Source organism: Egretta garzetta, unplaced genomic scaffold (assembly GCF_000687185.1).
Source record: "Egretta garzetta isolate BGI_Z169 unplaced genomic scaffold, ASM68718v1 scaffold91, whole genome shotgun sequence".
NCBI classification, from domain to species: domain Eukaryota; kingdom Metazoa; phylum Chordata; class Aves; order Pelecaniformes; family Ardeidae; genus Egretta; species Egretta garzetta.
The window spans coordinates 320859-342726 of NW_009258661.1; the positions used below are offsets into that span (position 1 = coordinate 320859).

At 35.9% G+C, this 21868-nt stretch overlaps 1 protein-coding gene across 1 annotated transcript in view; it reads left to right on the forward strand.

Annotated features, from left to right (window-relative positions):
- SUCLG2 (succinate-CoA ligase GDP-forming subunit beta) overlaps positions 1 to 21868 on the forward strand; it is a 127168-nt gene that overhangs the window by 52760 nt on the left and 52540 nt on the right. The window contains exons 3-9 of the mRNA XM_035903835.1: positions 3322 to 3421; positions 3550 to 3640; positions 9512 to 9664; positions 10649 to 10738; positions 13156 to 13252; positions 18984 to 19145; positions 20329 to 20471. Coding sequence (XP_035759728.1) covers positions 3322 to 3421; positions 3550 to 3640; positions 9512 to 9664; positions 10649 to 10738; positions 13156 to 13252; positions 18984 to 19145; positions 20329 to 20471 — 836 coding nt within the window. The remainder of the gene's footprint in view (positions 1 to 3321; positions 3422 to 3549; positions 3641 to 9511; positions 9665 to 10648; positions 10739 to 13155; positions 13253 to 18983; positions 19146 to 20328; positions 20472 to 21868) is intronic.

Genomic DNA, 21868 nt, shown 5'->3' on the forward strand with positions numbered 1-21868 from the left:
TAAATAGGCTTTCATTATAGAACTGAGCCTATTACAATTGCAAGGAGTGTCACTGCCATTTGTATTCACAGCGCTGACTGAAGGGAAGGAGATGTATTGTTGAATGCAATGTAGAGGACGCTTGTCCCTTGGAGTGTTATATTCTGTTCTGCTGAAACATCCAAATTTATTTTAAAGAAAAGTACTTAAGGGTTTTTTCCTATGTGGTTAATTTTTTTAGAAATGTGTTTAGACCCAACTACAGTCCTGAAATTTTAAACTCTTGAGGACTTTTCTGAAGAGTAAAGGTCTTGCTTATTTATTAGCATCTGACTTAGGGACGAGCTGTATTTTGCTCCATTTATTTTAAAAGACTCTCTGGAAATGTTCATGTCTATGTTTTTTCTGTAGATTAATGTAAAAAGGACAAATATAAGATCTAGTGAATAAACTATTAAGTCTGAGATATTCAAGTTATAATTAGTGAAGAACACATGCTGTTACCAGAAATGCATCATTAATCTGCATGGAGCAGTTTGCGGCTATTTTCTGCTAAATTAGTGGCACTTAAAAGCAGTCTTTTTTTGTATTGTTTTGAATGATAAAGAAAATTTTAAATTTGTAACACAAAAAATCTGTGCACACGTAAGCAGTCTGTTTTGTTGTTTTGGTTTTTTTGGTTTTTTCATTTACAGAGAGGCTTGTCAGTCAGTGGACACAAACAGAAGTTCATTGAAGCCTTAATTACCAAATGCTGTGCTGTTGAAAACGTTGCACTGTAATTCATGGCGGTGTAAAGACCTGTCGCTTGTGCTAGGTTCTCTTCAAATGCAGAATTTGTAACTACACATCCCTGCTTAAACATTTTTCTAGTGTTAGTACAGCAGTTTGGAAGGGTACTAATGGAAATTAATTACAACTTTTTGGTTTTAATGGGTTTAATATTGACTCTGTGTACTGCTTTTTAGATTTATTTTTTTTTTTTAACTTGTTTATATTAGAGCCTACAAGTGGAGGTGAATTACTTCATATGTTCTGGCTAAAACCTCTTTTTTGTTTTGGGGTAGTCTTTTGTAACATAATTTGGGAATTCAGTCAGGAGCCAGCATAAAACTTTGTATAAGCATTTCTAGAATTTGGGTCTTTAAATAAAATGGTGATATTAAGTAGAGAATCAACTTGGTAAGTACTGAATGATCAAGCGTAGTTACTGTAAAATAAGATCTGGCTGGTTTACTTCATTTTACAGAGCTTGGGCAAATAACTATTGAATTAAATTGCTTCCTGTTGGTTTCCCCCAGGGCAAAAGAACCTGTGCTCTGCTGAGCTGCGATATTGATTAGTTCTCCAGGTCTAATCTTTACATGGTTATGCTTACTTTCTGGTGTATTTGTTTATGTTTTTGATAGTTGTTTTTCTGAAGCTATTGTATTGCCTTGATAGTCCTCCAGTGGATTATAAAAATGTACACATTAATTCCTTTCTCTAACTTCATTTATTGTAGCCAAATGAAGATAATCACCACTCCTGTAGCGTGCTGGTTAGGAGTGAGGGTAATGATCACACGTAATTGATATCACGTATCGCTGACAATCAAAACTCACATTGTTCGGATGGTTGGCACCTAAAACCGATCTAATTAAATGCTTGCAGCATCTATTAACAATACTATATTAGATTCTTTATCACAGCAACTATTGTGATTTTAGTTTGCTGCTGCAGGTTGGAATGTGATTTATAGTTTTAATTTATCTTAATAATTTGTGTGCTTAGAATACACTTGATATAAAACTTTTTGTTGCATTTAAATTTCCTTGTTATCTGCCTTGCAGTGGCATGAATAATAGGGAGCCCAGAACATGAATATATTGGAATGCATGAAGTATTTTCAAGGAGAGTGCTTTTAAGGTTCAGAATGATGTATGTCAAATGTGACTGAATGGATAAACATGTGGAGGGATTTTGCCTTGAGAAGCTTGGAAATCGGGCATCTCTTAGTACGGTACCACCAATAGCTGTGCTGAAAATGCGTTTCTGTCTTAATACAGGAAATAGAGTATTTATTTTATAATATTTATTCTATCCTGAGATCTGAGTTCTTTCTAGTTGGTGAAATTTATTGTACTGGAACTTTGAAATGATGCTGTGTCAGAGCTGGTCTGCACCAAAAATTGCCACACCTCCAAACTTAATCATCTGTAAAATGTTTTTATGTAATATGAGCCCAGAAAGCTTGTGTTTGAATGAAAGTATCCATATTGTCTGTGACACTTAAACAGTAAATCTGTCAATTTAATGATAGATTCTCCTGTTTTCTTGCATAGAATGCTGTGATTCAAGGTGTGACCTAATCCAAATGTTACTCAAGTCGGAGATTTCCACAAACTGCAGAGGGAATTGATGCATTCACGAAAGGATAACAATGTTAGCCTTTTTGAGGCACCACTTAATGATATGTTAATATTAGAATCTCAGACTTCGCAAAATACCTGGCAGTATTACGATAAATGTGCAAAGTGAGAGTATTCAGTATTAATAAACATGTAACAGGCACCTGGCAGGTCTTTACAGTTCAAGAAGCTGCTATGGTCCGTGAAGCTGCAGAGATGATGAGTGATGGTTTTGTTCGGTTGCTTTTTTCTTTTCCCCTCCTCCCCGCCCTGTTTTACTCTGTAAGGATGTCAGGATTGCTTCTATTTGGAACATAGGTCTTGGTGCAATTACTGTTGTTGCTGTGTCTTGCCACACTTTCTTGTTACTAAGATATTGTTACACTCACATCGCCAAAGATTCAAGTGATGCCTCACAAGCAGATGAACCTGTTTTCACAGCTTCTGCCCTTGCTCTGCACTTACCTGCCCTTTGGGCATGGGGATTTCTTCCTTTTAGGATCACATCCATAGCTTTGCTTATATGTGTTCAGAGCAAGGAATGGAATTTATTTTCCTTGATGAGCATTTGTTGGTTGTGCATTCAGGACAAAATATGATCTGATTCATGTTTTAAAAACCATGCCAGAGTGTAAGCCATCAAACTGTATGCTGGTTATATGGTTTGTTGTGCAGGCCATGTGGCATTAATAGCATGGGTTTGATCTAGATAATGACATATTTATTCAGCTAATAAGTAGTGTATATTTATCCTTTAATGTTTGTGAACAATTCTTTTTTGCAAGGTTGCTTTGTCAAAATGCTGAATTGACTCTTATGTTTCATTGCTCACTAGTTATGAGCAACTTCTTGTTGTTTTTAAAGAGTCTAACCCGGAAATGCTTTTTAAACTTACACTAACAAGCTTGCTAAATGACACATGATAGAACACCAGTGTGGTTTTCTTTAACAGAGGCAAAGGAGATTGTCTTGAAGGCACAGATTCTGGCTGGAGGGAGAGGAAAAGGTATTTTCAATAGTGGATTGAAAGGAGGAGTTCATCTAACTAAAGAGTAAGTCTTTAAAATTGAAAAAGCATAAATAAATTGCTTCTGTTGTAATATTTAAGCTGCTTACCATAGCTATGTGGCTGTTTCTTTTAATATCTCTCAGTAAACTAACCTTTTTCCTTTGTTTGTAGCCCTAAGATTGTTGAACAGCTTGCTAAACAGATGATTGGGTACAATCTGTCAACAAAGCAAACTCCAAAGGATGGTGTGACAGTTAAAAAGGTAAAATTTTTGCCTCTTAAAAGTTGAGAACTGTGCTCAGCTGCAATATGCTGGAGTGTATGACATAGACTTATTTTTTTCATTCCTTCTCCAATGCCTGATTGACTGCGTGTAGTTGATGAAAGAAAAAAAGTTACTTTTTCTTTCTTTGTGTGTACATATTTTGTCTATCAATTTCAGCATACCTAGTGGTGGAAAAATAAATTCACTTTTGCTACCTGTGTTGAAGGGAATCCTTTGGAATAGGTTCATCCTTCAATAGATATGTACTAAATGCTAGCATAACTGTATATAGTATTAACTGTACATACTGACATTCTGTTTAGAGAAGTAATATATACATTATTACCTGTAGTAAGAATATTATCCATATTTCGTTCACCCTCAGTGTTGGGCAACTGTTATTTAAAGATGGTGACAGATGACTTTGCTTGAGAATTATCTCAATTAAAAAAAAAAAAAAGTGCCTAAAAGTAGATTCTTCTTAACTTGTTGCAGATACAGGGTAAAATGTGGCCATGGTAGTGGTTCAGCTAATACATTGTCATTCATTTACTTAATGATAGTGCATACTGCAAGGTGCCGAGATTTAGTTCAGCATAAATGTATTGCTCTGTATTGGCCTAAGTAAGAGAAGCATAGGTAGCCCTTCAGCAAGATTCTCCTTTACCTTAGTAAAATTCGGTAAGTCAGCAAATCCTAGCAATTGCCTACCTACTATATATATTTTTATCTCTTGCTTTGTTTTACTGAGCAAGGATCTTCATACAGGTAGATACTCAAGAGCCACACTGTATTTGATGCCAGGAGATAATTTGGCATGAGCTGAAAAGAAATGCAGTTCACTCTTAATATATTGTGAACAGCTTGGTATATTAGCAGAGAAGGGAACAGCTGTCTGGAAAGCTTCTGTCTAATGAGGGCTGGAGGAAGGTGCTCAGGTAGTTCTTCTTGTGGGGACCAAGGAGAACAGATTACCATCACTCCTCATAGTTGTTGTTAAAAAGAAATACTAGATATTAAAAAGAAGGAACAGTATTACCACTAAGGCGTGTCTGTCAGAGATTGTGATAATACTAAGGATATAAAAAAGGATATACATTTCCCGTACAAAGGCACTCTGCTTTCAAAAATTTGTATTGTAAAAGCAGCTTGCTTTTATAAATTCTTTGGTTTTATTCTTTTGCCCTGGTTGACCTACTTTGAATAAGGCGATACAGGAAATTTCACTTTTTTGTCTGAGTGCAAGTCTGTTCGTTCATTTACATATTCAGTTCTGAAAAAGAAAACTTCTGATTTTCTTCAAAATGGATAGAAATGAAAGAAAGGTATGGGTGTTGGGGTTTTTTGAAATGGATTATTTAAAGGATTTATATTAAGATTACTTTTGTACCATGTATAGAATAGCTATAGAAAACTTAACTTGTAATTGCTTTACTCCCCATCCACATGTTGCTTATATGAATAAACAATGGTCAAGAGTAAGCAGCTAGGGCATATGTGAAGTTTAAGGTGAAGTTTGCACTACTGAACTTCAGATATTTATTTTGGTGGTACAGGAAAGTACATAGCCTTGATAAGACTGCATTTTTCCATTGCTATAGAATTACATGGAAACTTTTCAGGACATGGCGTGTAAGTATTTTAATATTGATGCATGATAAAGTGGCGTAGTGCTTTTCACTGGGAGAAGCCGATCATCTGTTGTCATAGACTTCCATTCTGATTATAGAGTTGTCTTTTAAAAGCCCTAGGCCAATTCATATCTTCATCACATACATATGTAACAAGGTAATAGTATGTTTTATGATATTTTTGGTGTGGAGCTCTTTATTCTTGGTAATTTATGGTAAGAGCATACACCCTATTTTAAATTAATTCTATAACAGTTTGGTCAATGCTATGCTGTTTTCCCCAATGCTTGCTAGACAGTGAAGAAAGCATGTTTTAAAGTGATACATCTGGGTCATCAAAAGAAAAATTAACATATTTTAAAACCATCTATCTTTTCCAAAGTTATCTCCCTCTCGGATCTTCAAAGTAGGTAAAGGAGGTGAGGCATTCAGGTGTGTAGTATTGAGATTACAGTGTCAAACACTGATATTTTAATCAAGGAGCAAGCTACAGTAATATGATTTAAAGTATGAGTTTAGCGATGTCTAAAATGGCATTTAATGCAGTGGGTAGTTAATGCTCAGAAAATGCTGGGCAGACTCTTTGAGCTTGCTAAGAGCGGTGGAGAAGTAGAGAGTTAATAGCAGGCATTTTCCTTCTATTTCAAGACATCTGCTCTCTCTGTATGTATATAAGAATACTTCTGTGTGTGTAAATTGCTGTTCACAAAGAAAAGGCATGTTTTTAGGTTTTGTGGGTTTAAAACTTCTTGGTGTTCTGGAAAGTTTGAGCGAACTCGTATGGTTTTAAAAAATTAGCTAATAAATGTCTTTCAGAAGGAAAATAGTTAAGTCACTTTCTGCAAGGCAAACAATGAGCTAGTGTCAAGTCAGAGTGGAAGTTGCGTACCTTTTACATGTATTTGTAAGGAAGGAATAAAATACAGAAATTATCTACAATTAGAAAAATTATGGAGGAGAAAATGGAGTTTTCAGCTTGCTTTCTCAGCTTGTGCACCTACTACAGAATGTAAAGCATTTTTTTGCTTCCTTAGATTGATGTTTTTTAAATAAATCGCCGTCTCCTCAGTTCCCTTGTAACTTAGAAGCTATTTTGGGAGTTTACATAAAATCCTCTTATGGCATCTTGGAATTTGGAGAGCCTGGTTATATGAGAAGACAGTCTTCTCTTATCATGACAACCTGAGAATTTGCTACCTGTGTTTTGTCTCCAAGCAATAACAGAATTAACATTTTGAATATTTGATTCGATATAAAAGAGCTGTTATAGTTGCTCTCCTGAAATTAGATGTGTGACTTAAACTTTTAGGTAATTATTGGCTTTTAAGGAGGAAAGCTTGAAGATATTGGGAAGTTTTAAAGAAAACTGATTTTTCCCCAGGACGTTTTAGATATAAACCTGATGTGGTAGATAGATAATGACACTTCACATTCTTTATCATAAACAAAACAGACAAAATATGAGAAAAATCAACAGTCTGTAGACTCCAATTTCCCTGGCTTTGCTCTGCATCAGACAGGGAGGATGGTGAAGGAAAGTAACTGGATTTTGTTGGGAGAAATGAGAGATGTTGCATAGTCGACAATTTTTACTCTACGGTAAGCTTGCTTACTACAAAGTAGATAAACTCAATAGTTCTGTGAATTAAGACAGAAATATTTGATGATGATGACACGGTTAATTAGCAATAGTGAGGACAATCACTTGGGTCAGAAGTAGCAGTTGAAGATACCTGATTTAATAATGGAAGTTCCACCTGCTGTGCTTGCAAATGTATTCCTCAAGACTCGCTGAGTGCATTCCCATCCTAAGCCTGGCCCTGATCCTGAGCACTCTGGAAACTGTCTGAACAACTCGGACAAGATCCAGTGGGACCAGCTGGTTTTATTTGACCTATGTCTAAAGCAACTGACTCGCGTTTTTCAGATACGCTGATGCAGGATATGTAAGAAGGTGAAAACATACGTACAGGTAAAAAAACTAATAGTAGCAAATCACGGATGCTTTCCATAACTCTGCTTGTTAATTTGACAAATCTTGGTGGGTAGCTGACAAGTTATGTTTCTAAAGCAGGCTTTTAGCATCCCTTTATAGTAGCCTAAAATAGGCAGATGCTTTTAAGTAGTACAGTAGTTTTCTACATTCTTAGTTGTCTCCTTCACCCAAGTTTTCTTTAGCTTGCTTTTCAACAGTCGCTTATTTGAACTATTCCTTTGCATCACCCTGTGTTCTATGAATAAAGCAAGATAAAAGTAGAATGAAACAAAATTACTATACAGAAAATTTCTTCTGAGTCAAAAACCCCATAAAGAAACAGCATCTCTCCTTCCATTCTGAGCACAGAGGGCTTTATTTAATTCCTTGTCTCTTACTTTTTTTTTTCCTGTTCTGTTAAGATGTACAGCCTGGCAGAAGGTAAGTACATTCTTTCTAATGTACTCTGGAGTAGAATGTCAAAAAAGCGACTTGGGTGAAAGTATAGTGCATCTTTCTTGTTTATAGTCCTTGAACTATGAAAACCCCAGGAATACTTACATGATGGAACACATCTCGTCGGGTAGGCAGAGTTTTAAGACTGCAGGTGTATGCATGCCTCTCGGATCTAAGGTGTTTGAACTGCTGACTGATAGAATGAATTTCACCTTACGTTTCATTCAGAGTGATGACCTTCATCTACAATTATTGTTCAGAACTGTCACTTTATAAACAGACCACATTAGAAAGACATTACCGCTTAATTCTTTTTAATGATATTAATCTTAGGGAAGTGATTTTCCTGATTCCTACTACTTCCATTGAAAGATAGGAAATAGTAACTCTATTAAGGGAGAATGTAGTTGATTGTCAGAAGGAGAAGCTATAGTGCTAATTAAATTGCAGAGGTGGTTGCTCGGTTTCCAGGTTGAAAAGCAAAACCGTAGTGCAGAGAACAACTACAGTCTTTGCACCAGAGATGATGGCACCTGTTATCATAAGGAACAATTAGTAATGATCATTTGCAGGTGTTTAAGATGAATATTTGGGGGAATTTAGTATTCTTGCATCAAAACGTAGTTTTGTGAGTCCTTTGCCAAGCATAAAATCACTTAATCTCTGAAATTGCTTTAATAGCTATTCTTAAACTATTGAAAAAATTGACAGTTCAGATGAAGAGGAAGGTATAGTTATTGTAATACTGAAATGGAAAGGACTTTGGCATATTTTTGTGAGGAAAGAATAAATTGTAATGAAGGATTTATATGGGCCATTCCCCCCCAATTTTAATGTGAGTTCTTGTAGATTCCAATCTTGTAGGATTTGAATCATCTTTTTCATTGTGTGCTGACGTATCTGTCAGGTATTGGTGTGAAAGGGCTCTGCAGTTTATAGTAATAAAATGAAGTTAGTAGCTCTTTGGAAAAATAAATTTTTATGTTTCTAGAATGTGCCAGTGTCTGAAAGTTACACTACTGCTTGTCTCTCTAAAGTGAAAGTAAAAAGCTGGATGGCAGAATTATCTGTAAACCCATTTCCTTAGGAAATACTTAGGCAGGGCAGGAACTCAGTGCTGAGATTCTAAGTGGAGAATGGCCTTCTGTCAGAGTGAGGGAGAGAAGTTAAGCCTGAGGCTTTACTGGTAAGGAGCGGCACTACAGATGCGATGCATCTGAAAGCCAACGTACCCCCTCTTACATCTATGTGATTTGCAAGACTGTAGTCCCTTGTGACTCAAGTTTTTCTGGGGGCAGCATTTTAAAGTGCTTGTTGGGAATAAAAAGGTCCCCTTTTACAGACACAGTAGCAGCTCTAATTCTCTTCTTGGAAAAAAAACCCAACAATTAGGTGTTCCTGGTTTACAGGGTTTGTTACATACCCCAGTGAGAACAGCAGCATCAGGGGAGTCTCTTATTTAGGGAGAGAGGATTTATGGGGAAGAAAATCACTGGGTTGTAATATCTTATAAAAGCAATGAAACAAAGGTTTCTTTTCAGGATAGCAAGTAGCAAACTGCTGCTTTTTAAGGCAACGCAGAAAATGTGAGCCACCGTATTCTCTGCTTGATGACAGAAGAGGGAAATACTGCCCCTCATTGGTTCTGTTAATGTTTAATTGCTTTGTACATTGAAAAGATTTTACAACATTCAGTACTCTTGATGCCTCAAGGAAGCAAAGCTATGTTCAGATTAAGTGTCACCAGCTAGATGGACCAGTCAGAACCATTGCTGGTTTTTTTTTCTTCCCTGTATTCATTTTTAGGTGATGGTTGCAGAAGCACTGAATATTTCCAGGGAAACATACTTCGCAATTTTGATGGACAGAGCCTGCAATGGACCTGTTATGGTTGGCAGTCCACAGGGTGGTGTTGACATAGAAGAAGTTGCAGTTACTAGCCCAGAACTTATCTTTAAGGTATTAAAATAGTATTTTAATCTAAAAATTTTCCTTGCCAGTTATCCAAAAGAATATATTTTTCCTTCCATTTTTCCTTCTTCCATGTATGGAAAAAGACAATGAGAACCATAAAAATTGTGTTTCACCAAATAGGGGGATCAGAGCTGTCATCTAGTAGATGAATGAAGCATGTTTAAGATCTGATTTTGTTAATGTTTCTGTCTCCAGTTTGATTTAGAAAAAGAGCTGAAGTCCAGCTGTTCCATGTTATGTTAAACTTAATATCTGGAATGTTTAATGAGTGAGTTTTAGTTTTAGTTTTAGGAAGATACACCATTTTTTCACAGGTGGGTCAGGGCCCATTTGGTTATTGTTTCTGTGGTTGTTTTTTTTTTTTTTCTAATTGTCAGAGTTGTTAATTATTTCTTTGTACCTGGATGATTCTTGCATCTGAAATACAATTGTCGTTATTGTTTTCTTAACTATGACTACATTTAAGTATTTTGCTATGTTACTGTGGCATGGTAATGAGTAGACCAGCTATTCATCTGGGAAAATAATTGATACAATCAAGTATAATTATTCAAAAAATTGTAAAAATATTTAATGTGCATTTTAAAATTATATAAACTTCATAGTGTTAGTGGGCAGTGACACCATTGCCTTGAAAATATTCCAGAAGATGTCATAAAAATTAACAGACTAAATATCCGTCAACGCCATCTGTACAGTAATTAAAAGTGAAAACTGGTGTCACATTGTCTTGTCAGCATGCCACCCTGAAGAATTATATATTTTTTTGGAAGGACTGTTTCATAGTTGGTGTGGTAATTATAACATACCCTATAGGCAGCTGCTATAGCCTCAGTCTCAGAGAATTTTGGCAAACAGCCATGCTTTAATTACTAATTTGCAAATGTATACTAAGTGTTTTCCTTTTGAAGTTATAAATCTCCACTCAGAGTGAATATTTAGTTATATTTATGCACGTTATTGTTACAGGAGGAAATAGATATTTTTGAAGGTATAAAGGATTGTCAGGCATTGCAGATGGCAAAAAATTTGGGATTCAAAGGACCTTTGCAGCAGCAGGTAACTTGACTCTACTCTCTCAGTTTTTACTGAAGACATTTTAGCCTAGCTATGCAATAACCACTTTCCAAATAGATGTGAAAGGCTAAGTGTGCGTTAGATCAGGACTGTTTTGACATTTTAAATATTAAATTGCACCTATATAATTGTCATCAGGCTTTAGCAATTTCAGTAAGATCCTTATTGTTCCAAAATGAAAGTCCCTGGTCTTTGAAACAATTGGTGACAACATGCTGTTACACCACGTGGGATGCTTTTGATTTCATTGGGATTCCATTGGAGCTCAGTGAATTACGTGGGTAGAGCTTTTTTGAAAATTTGATCTTTAATATGGGGAGAAGTAAAAGTGTGTATCTCTGTGCATTTGAAGCCTTTTTTTTTTTTTTTTCCCTCAACTTCAACTCAAACCCAGAAGTCTGCCAGCTTGTTGTCTTTTCAGTATCTTTTTTTATATATATTGGAATTCCATATTGTACACAAATATGCAAGATATTTTGCCTTTATGAATAATTTTGCAGAGAAGAAAAAGCTTGTTTAAGCTACTTTTGCCGCCTTTTTTCCATAGTACCAAACTGTCATTTTTGTAGAACTCCTTTATTTTTAATTCAGCAGTTTTAATTATTTTCTATCCCAACTGTGCAATTAACAAATGCATAATCATTAAGTTGATTAACACACATTTGAAGATTTAGCTGTATATCTAATGAGGAGGAATGATGATGTGGAACCTTTCAACCCTTGATGAGTTCTCGTACTTAATAATTAACAGCAATATATGGACTTTTCAACAATACATTTAAATAATGCTGCAGTGAATGCATTTCTTTCCTTGTGCTGTCAGCTCAAAGGAATTTATTGAAGCATAGGGACATAGTTTTTATTCAGACAAATCCTAGTATTTACTTGTACATTTGCTATTTCTAGGTTGGGATTTTATGCTTTGCCTCGAAGAGGCTCAGTACTTGTAGACCTTGAGAAAGAGAAATGTTGACATTAAGCTGCCTGATTCAGAAAGCAGCTGAAAGATGGAGCAGCCCTTAATAAAAGTTAAGCAATTCTGGTGATCTGTTAAAATTGCAGCAGTGTATTAGGGCAACAGCAGCTTTTTGGGTTGCTCAGAATCAATGTAGGGTTGCGTGGTGGGACTTCCTTCCTACAGCCACCGTTGATAGACTTACCCATGCGGTATTAAGATAGTTTGTCAACCAGAGTGTCCATGCCAAGGAAACTGCTGCCTCGGTGGGTGCAGATTTATAGCTGATAATTTTTTATTTTTTTTTCAAGTCAAAACCACTGAGAATGCTTCAGCTGATGACTTTTGGGCAGGGAAGACTTCATAAGCACTTTGCACGTTGCTTCCAAACTGTAACTCTTTAGAGTCTTAGGTGTGTTGGTTCCAAAACTGGACACGGCACTCCAGGTGCAGCTTTGTCAGCACTGAGGAGAGGGAGATAGGAACATCCCTGACCATATTTTTCCTGATGTAGTGCAGTATTGGGTTGAGTCTTCCCAGTTGTAATGTTGGGGGTTTTTTTCCTTACAAATGACATTGTGGAAGAAAGCGGACTTCTGGTTTCTTTATTCTCATGCACTTTGCTTATTAGGAGAGGTCCCAAGTATTTTTGGTTTGTGTACTTCAGTTAACTGATCAGTAATGAAGGAACAAATTTGAATGTTTCTTTATTAGTGTACTTCATCTGCAAACTTATTTCAGCTAATAGGTTGTCAGTGTGTAATGAACCAAAGGGATATTTTTTTATGCACATTCGTGTTGCTGCTGTTTAAGTTGTTCTATTAATGGAAGAATGTTATAAGAAGAAAAGACTTGGAATTTAGTAGTCAGTCACAATAATTTCGACCACAGAACCAGTCATGGAGATAAATGGTGAGGAACACTAAGGAGCAAGCAAGAGTATCTTGTGAAGAGTAAACAAGCATGCTTCTGACATAATTTCTTCAAGAAAACATTTCAGACTGTAGGAAGGAGAAATGTATATTTTTTTTTCTAAAGTCACTAATATGCACATACTGCTTTATGGTTTCTGAATTTAGACTGATTAACGTGAATGCAACTTAGATCTCAGCATACTGGAGAATATGTCATTATGAACTGTTAGGCACTTTTTCAAATTAAACTTGTCGTAATAATCATGCTGTTTATTTTGTAGAAAATCTCCAGTTCGTGTAGTCTTTAAATGCACATTTACTAAATGTTATGCAGTATCATAATGCTACATTATAGCTACTTTAGATACTACATAAATATGATTAAGAAAAGAGAAATTAAAGCAGTAATTATGTAGAGCTAGTGTGCAATTTAGTACATTAAAAATAATCAATAATGGTTTACCTTTGCCTTGAAAACATTAACTTTTATTTTTCTTTGTGGTAATTGTAAATCACTTGATCAAATTTAGGCAGCAGATCAAATTAAGAAGCTGTATAATCTTTTCTTGAAAATTGACGCCACTCAGGTTGAAGTGAATCCCTTTGGTGAAACTCCAGAAGGGCAAGGTAAGAAACTGAAGGAAACAAATGAATGCATTATAATTCTTTATTTATGCAAACTATAAATTAAATTGCATAGAAGGCTGTAGCAGCAGCTTTGCATTAATTTCATTTTCTAATATAATATAAGCAACATTCATAAGTATTCCCATGGCAGATTTTACATTTCAATACCTTTTGTTATTTCATCCAAATACTGGAAGTATCGACTTCTACATGTCGTGCTTGGTGAGAAACAGCAACATTTTCTGCTCTTCTGCTCTTTGTACAAAGTTGGGTTTTTCTTGGGTTTTTTTTGTCTTGGATTTTTTTTTTGTTAGTTGCTAGAATTCCTGAGATTATGCGGAAAGAAACTTGTTATTTTACATTTGTGAACATATAGGTAAGATAAAATCGTAAGTGCATGGATGTGCAACCTACTAAGGTATAGGAGAAATTCCAGCTGGAACGTACACTTAGCTACATCCTTAGGGAAGAAAAAGGGTAATTGATCTGCTTCTACCATGAACACAGGGCTAAGAAGGTTAAGTAAAAGGATCTGGGTTAGCTTTCATGGCATTCTAGTAGCTGGTTTTCCAGCTGAAACCCTTCCTTCCATTTGTCATTTTTGTCCAATTCACTTGGACAAAAGAGAAGAGGGACTAAAGATGCTTGTGGTATATTGAAATAGAATAAGGCTGATCCAAGTTGATCGTACTGACCACCTCGCTGTTTCATTTGATGGCTGACCATTTTTACCCTTGCATTCATTCCTAATGCCAATATTTTATGGTATTCATGCCCCTTCCCTTTTTATTTCTTCTCTTTAATTTAAATAGATAAAGGTGAGAAGTTGTAGAGTTCAGAGGGAGCTAGCTGAGACTTTAGTGTCAAAGGTTGCTGTTTGCAAGCTCTAGTGACTTTCTAGTAGGGGCCCTACCTACGGTATAATTCTGTGGTTTGAGAGAAGACACATTGGGAAGTGCTGGTGGGTGTTTCTTGACAAACACTGATAAAGAATACTCAGGAAAGACCATTCCAGTTTTTAACCGATTTTATAAGAGGCCTACAGATCAAAGTGGAAATTAGCAAGTGGAAAGAGAAAGCTTTTACCCATTTTAACAGACATGAGGAATATGGCTGCTTAATTGCAGTTGTAGAAACTTCTGGAAAAAAAAATCACTGCTATGTCAGTCAAAAGCATGAGTTCCTCATAGGAGCCAGTACCAATTGAAAGAATTAGCATTTTAAAAATACTTTTTATGTGCCCACAGCTAGTTTGTAAACTAAACAGCTTTTCACTAAAAATCCCTATTTTTGGCTCAGTTGGTCAGGAATTAAAAAGCTGAATTGTGGCTAGAAACTCTGCAGTCTCTTCCAATTGTCCAACTTTGTTTTTCCCTTTTTGTTAACAAACCAAATGCAAAAGAATTGGCAGAGAATTGTCCACAGCTTAAAAGGGAAATTCTGCTGGTAATGTACTCTGAAAAAGCTCTGAAAGATGTAAAACAAATCCTGCCCCACCACATTTTATTAACGTAACTTATAAAGTGCTGCTCTTTGTTACAAAAAGGGCTCTAGGACACTAAAATGCCCTATTGTAAACTGACATTTTAAAAACAAATACAAAAGGAGTCTCTTGTCTATTAAAGTATATGAGGATAATTGAGAGAATGATAATAGTGATCAAATGTGTGGGTTTTTTGTTTGTGTTTGGTTTTTTGGTTTGTTTTTTTTTTTTTTTTTTACAAAATGAGCTGATTTCACGTTAAACTAAATTAAAAGAACATATTTCTGACCTAAATGTATGCATTCTGCTTTTCGAACCGTGTTTTTGGTTGGTTTTTTTTTTTCTCTGACCTTTTTTAAATTCCTTCTTGGTTGTGTTTTTTTGGTGTTCTTGCCACCAGAATCCTTTAGCTCTCTGGACAGAGAGAATGTTTTCCACCAAATGCTTTAGCTCTTTTTATTTGAGAAGCTTTCGCAGCACTGTGTGCTCAGATTTCCAGCTCATTTGAAGTACTGTAATAATGTGCACATTGAATCAATACTTTCTGCATTGTAAACCTCACTCAGCTTAATAAATGGAAGTCAAATTCTTAGCAACTAACTCTAGCTCCATTGGTTCTTATGTGATTTGTGAAACATGTACTGGGGGAGAGAGGCAAAAAACTCTTGCTGTTGACCAGCGTAGTTCTACTGTAGGCTCTATTTTAAATGGAAACGGACAATTTGCCATCAGAACTCAATAGACTTGTTTTTCCCTGCTGTTTAAATAGATCCCTTGGCTTCATTAAAACCAATTGGGAATGAGGTGAGAAGGATGTTTTCATTTTGTGTTGCACAGTGAAGTTAATGCAGACCAATGAAATAGGGCCTTGTAAAATGAATGGTCTGGGTTTTTCAAGTTCAAGTAGTGTGCAACGCATGACACTTCATCTTCTGAGGATGAATGGGACCTTTAAAATAGGTGCAACAAAAACTGCTGGAACTTTCCTGTGGATTATGACGTTCACTTCAGAACAAATTCATCGGTATGTTTGTCTGCTATGGCTGATGTACTTACCAGGTTTATTTTGTGGGTTCAAGACCACTGATAACTGTAAAAACAAAATTGCCGTCCTCAGAACATGTTGAAATAATTTTTTTTAGTAGAATAATTGACCAAGATACCTTAACACTGCAGGGCAGTATGGAGTGTACTCAGCAGTCCTTATGCTCAGTCAGATGTCGGAAATTGGGACATCAAGGACAGTTGCCTTCTATCAGGCAGAAAAATAAGCTTGAGGTGACCTCTTTCTGCCAGGACTAGGCTGTTCTGGTACTCAAACTTGCTCGTTCAAAACTAGCTCATATGACTAGTACAGAAGCACTGTGCTGTTCTTTTATTTTGGCAGAGCAAAGGACAAAATCCCCAGTTCAGTAACTACATCATCTCAGCCATGTAATCCTGCAAGGAAGACCTTTAAGTATGTCTTGGGCATTAGTGAGTGGACACTATAGATATGTACAGACGCTGAGAAGGAATTAAGAAGGGCAGAGAGCGCTGTCAGATAACAGAATAGGGGTGTCATTGAGGCACCAAGGACACATTTGGCTGGGTACCAACACAGAGAGGAAGGTGGTAGACAAGTAGGGGCAAGTGCAGGAGAGGACAGTTGGAAATGAGAAGAAACAAAACTGATGGTCCTTAAAGGTCCTAAAGAACCATGGTGGTACTAACTTTGCATCCTTGCTGGAGTACTATGAGGTGGCACTGTGGAAAAACTGAACTGATTTGGGTAAGTTGCCAATTTAGCTTTTCTGGAGTGGCTGTGCATATTTAGTGAGCAGGGCTTAATTTGAGGTATAGTAGGAGTTTTTATGCTGTTTTCTCTGAGGTTTTTCCCCATGTGTTTCACATGCAGGAAGCTGAGGAGCAGAAAGAGTGGGTTTCAAGCTGTGAAAGCCATTTTACTAGCAGACGTACGCAGAAGCCCTTCCTGTGCTTATTTCTTTTTTGCTAGTAGTTTCTCCCTCTGAAATGTCTTAAAGAAGAATAAAGATAAAACAAATGGAAGAACATTTGAGTAGCTTAATGCAGTTATATCTAAAGATAAAATATAAGTCTCTATATGGAGACCATTATTCCTGTCAAAGTAACAGTTAAGATGGATTTATTTCGTGCTGTGTTTTGTGGTTTTCACTTGTGTGAATTTCCATAAGAGAATACATTGTTGTGTGTGTTTCCTTTTGTATAATTTTGTAGCAAATTCTTTGTTAGCAGTATTGGGTCAGAAGCCTGTAACTGCCAATTTCTTTGGTGTTTTTTTTTATTTTGTTTGCTCTCAGTGGAAGCTGTTGAATTGGCAGATGACAAAAATCCTACACTGCTAGCAAAACCAACAGAAATACTCCATGAATATAAGTGTTGGAGCCCACTTTGATATTTGTTTAGAAGAAAATTTCATTTATATAATCTATCATGCATGTAACAATGTGCTTTTGATGGTGAAAATGGTTTGATAAATATTAATAGGTGTTTTTCCTGCTACTTTGTATAGCACAGCCTTTGTTAAAGATGAATGTTCTGTAGAAATGAGATTCTATTAATGTGACATTGAGGATGTTCATGTCTAAGGTAAACATAGCTCTGAAACTGCAGTTTTACTCTAGCTTTGAGTTGTTTTAGCAATTTAAGGAACTGAAAGCTTGAAGAAAAATTATACAGGTCTTAGTTCATTGTTTAAAAAAAAAATTAAAGCAGCTCTAGTACAGTAGAAGCATATTATGAACTTCAGACATTTCTCCTTTTGGCAGATTCCCACATAATGGTTGATCAGGTAGGACCTAGACTCTTCCAAGAGAGATTTATTGTACACAAACACTCATTAATTGTTTTCTGAAACTGCAGTCACTGAAACTAAATTTGATCCTGTTTTAATTTGATCTGGTGTTGGTTACAAATCAAATGTATTTAGAAAAAACCACAAAAGCCCCAGCAACATCAGAAGTCCAAAACAAGAAAACCCAATGCAAATCAAGACATACAGTTGAGACTTTCCTATTTGTGTAAATGTTTTTTGTTTGCTGTTTGCTTAGATATTTTCTCCTAAGTTAAGCAATTGCATATTAAAAAAAAAGTCAGAGCGATATTTGTCCACCAAAAAAGATTGTGTGATTAGTTATTTTAACTGATGGGTATCTATATCAAAGACTAAAAATTGTCTTTTTAATTGTAATTGGCCTCTAGTTGCAGAGACGTGTGCAGTGCTCATGAGCAGGTGCATACGTACCACATGGGTGTTTCAATGGCAATATGAATCAAAACAGCAGAAAGAAAAACTATTCAATTTTCCTGGATGCAGCATTTAAAGGCACTTAAATCTGACTGGTTTGCATTGAGAAATTAATTATAATTTACTCGGTAATTATAATATGGATATAGTACAAATCAAATTATTTAAATAGTAAAATTATAACTATGCAGTCTTACATTGACTTAACACATTTTAATCTAATGAGGTGTTTGCCTACACAAACCCATAGAAATAATGTCAGTAAGTAGGCAAATAACCAGTTCACTCTACATCCATTTCTTTTACTGTTTGTTTTTATGTGAATATTATGTCTACTAGCTAGTCTTTGTTACTTAATATAGTCAGGTTTAGCTACTTTGTTTTTACAACAATAGTGGATGTTAACATTGAGAAGTTTTGTATTTACTTTTTTAAGTTTCTGTATTTACAAGTCATCTTCTGAGCATTTTTAAAACACCTTGGCTTAAAGTTATTTTAATTTAGTTCTTTAGGGAAATAATATGTGTGTAGCTAATAACGTTATAGATCAAAAATATGGCTAAGGAAAGCATTTTGCATTGCTCAGCTATAAATGAGTGCATGTTACCAAACATTGCTTTGGATTGCTAACCTGTTACTTGTTGTATCTGTCATACTTTCAAAATACTGCAAGTAGATTCTCTTATGAAATTACTGCAGACCACCTGTGTGTGGTAGGGAGATCACCCTTTGACAAAGGCACATGGCTGTGTAGTGTGGAGATGCTTGCTGCACCTTTTCTCAATATAGGACTTGAGGAAAACTTACCCCTCTCTACTGGACTCAGTGCTAGAACTTCAGCTGATCATATGTTGGAAGCAGTATCGGTCCCTAAGCAACCCTCTCCCCCTCCCTGCTCTAGTAGTTGGTGTAATATTTCAGAAGCTCTGACTAACTGTAATCTCTAAATGCCTATATGTTGTTTTATATTTTTTCTTCAGTTGTTTGTTTTGATGCCAAGATAAACTTTGATGACAATGCAGAATTTAGGCAAAAAGAAATATTTGCCATGGATGACAAGTCTGAAAATGAGCCTATAGAGAACGAAGCTGCCAAATATGACTTAAAATATATAGGACTGGATGGAAATATTGCTTGCTTTGGTAAGAACAAATAAATCCAAAAGACATTTGAAGACAAATTCATACTTATTCAGTGTATAGACTTTGTTTACATTCTGACATTCAATCCACCCTTGGCAGTATTTCAGTCTATTTTGCTGAGGTTGTCTGTCCTTCCATGAGTTCTTGCAGGAATGAAACTAAAACTGTGTTGAAACTGTGATGAAAGCCACAGCAGCAGACAGGCAGGGCATGTGTAAAGTCAGGGAGAAGACAGGCTAAGGGTGAAGCCTGTAGGGTTTCTACATTTTGAATTTTTAAGCTGACCCAATTGGTCTTTCCAATAATTAAAACGAAACAAGAAAAGTCATGAAAAATTGATAATTCATTTTCAAAAAGGAGACTGTGTTACTCAGAAGGCACTACAAAAGCATGTGTGTAAAACCACGATATTCCCATTTACAACTGAATATTGAACTCCATTTCCCTTTAAGGAAAGCTGCTAAAGAAGCTCTTTAGTTGTTAGAAGGAAAATACGAGTTTATTATTTTTGTGAAGTTTCTGTAGAACAGAAATTACTCTTGTGTTTAGAAGAGATAAGTAAAAAGGTCAGTTGTGCTCTAAATAATTTTCATTTTGTACAAATTCTTTTAGCCAGTACAACATTCTATTATGAATCTAATTGAATTAGTCATTTTATCTCAGCTTGGTGAAATGTCTGGGTTTAGAAAATGTCCAGTGTTTGTATTGCTTTGATGTGTATTCTAAACACAGATCTAGACGATACTGATAATGTGTTGCAGTTGATTCAATGACAGTGAGATTTTAATCTCTATTTTAAAAAAACAAAGCAAAACAAAAAAAAAAGCAAACAGTAATTCCCAGAAGTTTTTGTGTGTTTTGGTTTGGTTTTTTTTTTAAATCAGAAGTTTTTGCATTCCCGCAATTACCGTTCCAGTGCTTATCCATGCTTAAGGGAAGATGCACATCTAAGTCCTAAAACTGATACAGTCATAAAGAAATCTAAATGTTGGTGTGCATGGACCAGATTTTGAATTATTTGTTGCACTGAATGTCCTTGAATAGGTACTGACCTATTTAGAAATAAATATTTATGTAAACATTTTGAGCCACATTATGTGGTTATGCTGATAAGTTATAAGCCTTTTCACAAATCTCATATACTTTTATGTGAAATATAAGCACTTGATGTTTACAATTACAGTGAATGGAGCTGGACTTGCAATGGCAACATGTGATATAATATCCTTGAATGGTGGAAAGCCAGCCAACTTCTTGGATCTTGGTGGAGGTGTGAAAGAAGCACAAGTATATCAAGCATTCAAGCTGCTGACTGCTGATCCAAAGGTAAAAAAAGTTGGGTTTGGGACCCAAAGCTTCCCCGCGCAGCAATACAACTGTTTTACAGGACTATGAATAGTATGATGAAATTACAGATAATGGTGTGAACATCGAGGATGAGTTACTAAAGGGGTGATCTAAGAGAAAAATTATTTCACTGTGAACCACTGGACTGACTTTTCAGTTCCTGATCCACACTCAGGTTTGATCGCTCTTGAGTGGGTGCTTTCTCAAGGCAGTTCAGCACAGAAATGCAAATGTGATAATTCTGGGCATTGTGGTGCTGAACTTTGAACATCTGGCTCCTAAAGTGGAATTTGTGGGGAGCTTTAGATTCTTAAAATATTATTCCTAACAGCGTACTCTCACAGTAGAGTAAGAAGGAAAATGTAAATTAAGCAAATAGCTAATACTGAAGGCTGATTTGTACTCTCTTAAACTCAAATTTTCTAAAATATCTGATTATGCACTGCAGGATAGTAGTCTGTGTTTAATTAACATTCGCATTCTGGAATCATAGCCTGGTACATTCTAACACTTTCTTTTGCAGATGGAAGTGCAGTTGCTCTTTTCTTTTTGAACAACAGGAGAAGACATTAGTCTGTCTGTATTGAGTAGAAGTTATTTCTAGAGATGCTTGTTAGCATGCTGAGGTCACCAGTCCCCTTTCCAGACAGAAGTAGAATATCTACTGAGAGAATATTGATCAGGCGTAGGCGTTGGAGCCGTGCCAGCTGACCATTCCTGCCAATGCAGAGTTATGCTTTTGTGTGTAGCCAGAACTTAAGTTGCTGTATATTTTTTTTTTTTTTTTCACTAATGAAAAATCTGTTGAAGGGCTTTGATCATCTTTTCCATCTCCTGCACCTAAGCATCTCTGCTGAAGTCCCAATTTCAACATCTTATTTCTTTTTCTGGATCTGACTTTATCTCCTTTGTCTCTTTTTTTTTTTTTTTTTCCCCTGTCTCCATCAGTTTTCTTCATGTTCATTGTGTCTGTGATACTAGCTCTTCTAAATACCATTTTCCTGTGAAAACTGCATTGCTGTTAATTGTATACCCTCTGCAGTAGTAAGTGACAAAATGTGACTTTTCAAATAGAGGAGGATATTATTTGCAGCAAAATCTCAAAGCAAAATCAGAAAGAAAATTTACAATACAAAATAAGCACAGGTCAACTTCATATTGTAAGCTCTTCGCAGTTGTAACTCTCCTTGTTTTTAAGGCACGTAGTACCTTGACGGCTCAACTGTACTAGAGAGAGTCACCTGCAATATTTAAAACATTCTTCCTGGATCTTTTTGCGCTCCCACAGACCTGGGTCATGCTGACCTTTTGTCTGTAGAGATCTAGCTTTATGTTCTTCCCAAAACACACTGGAAGGGAACTGGTTGTCTCTTTCT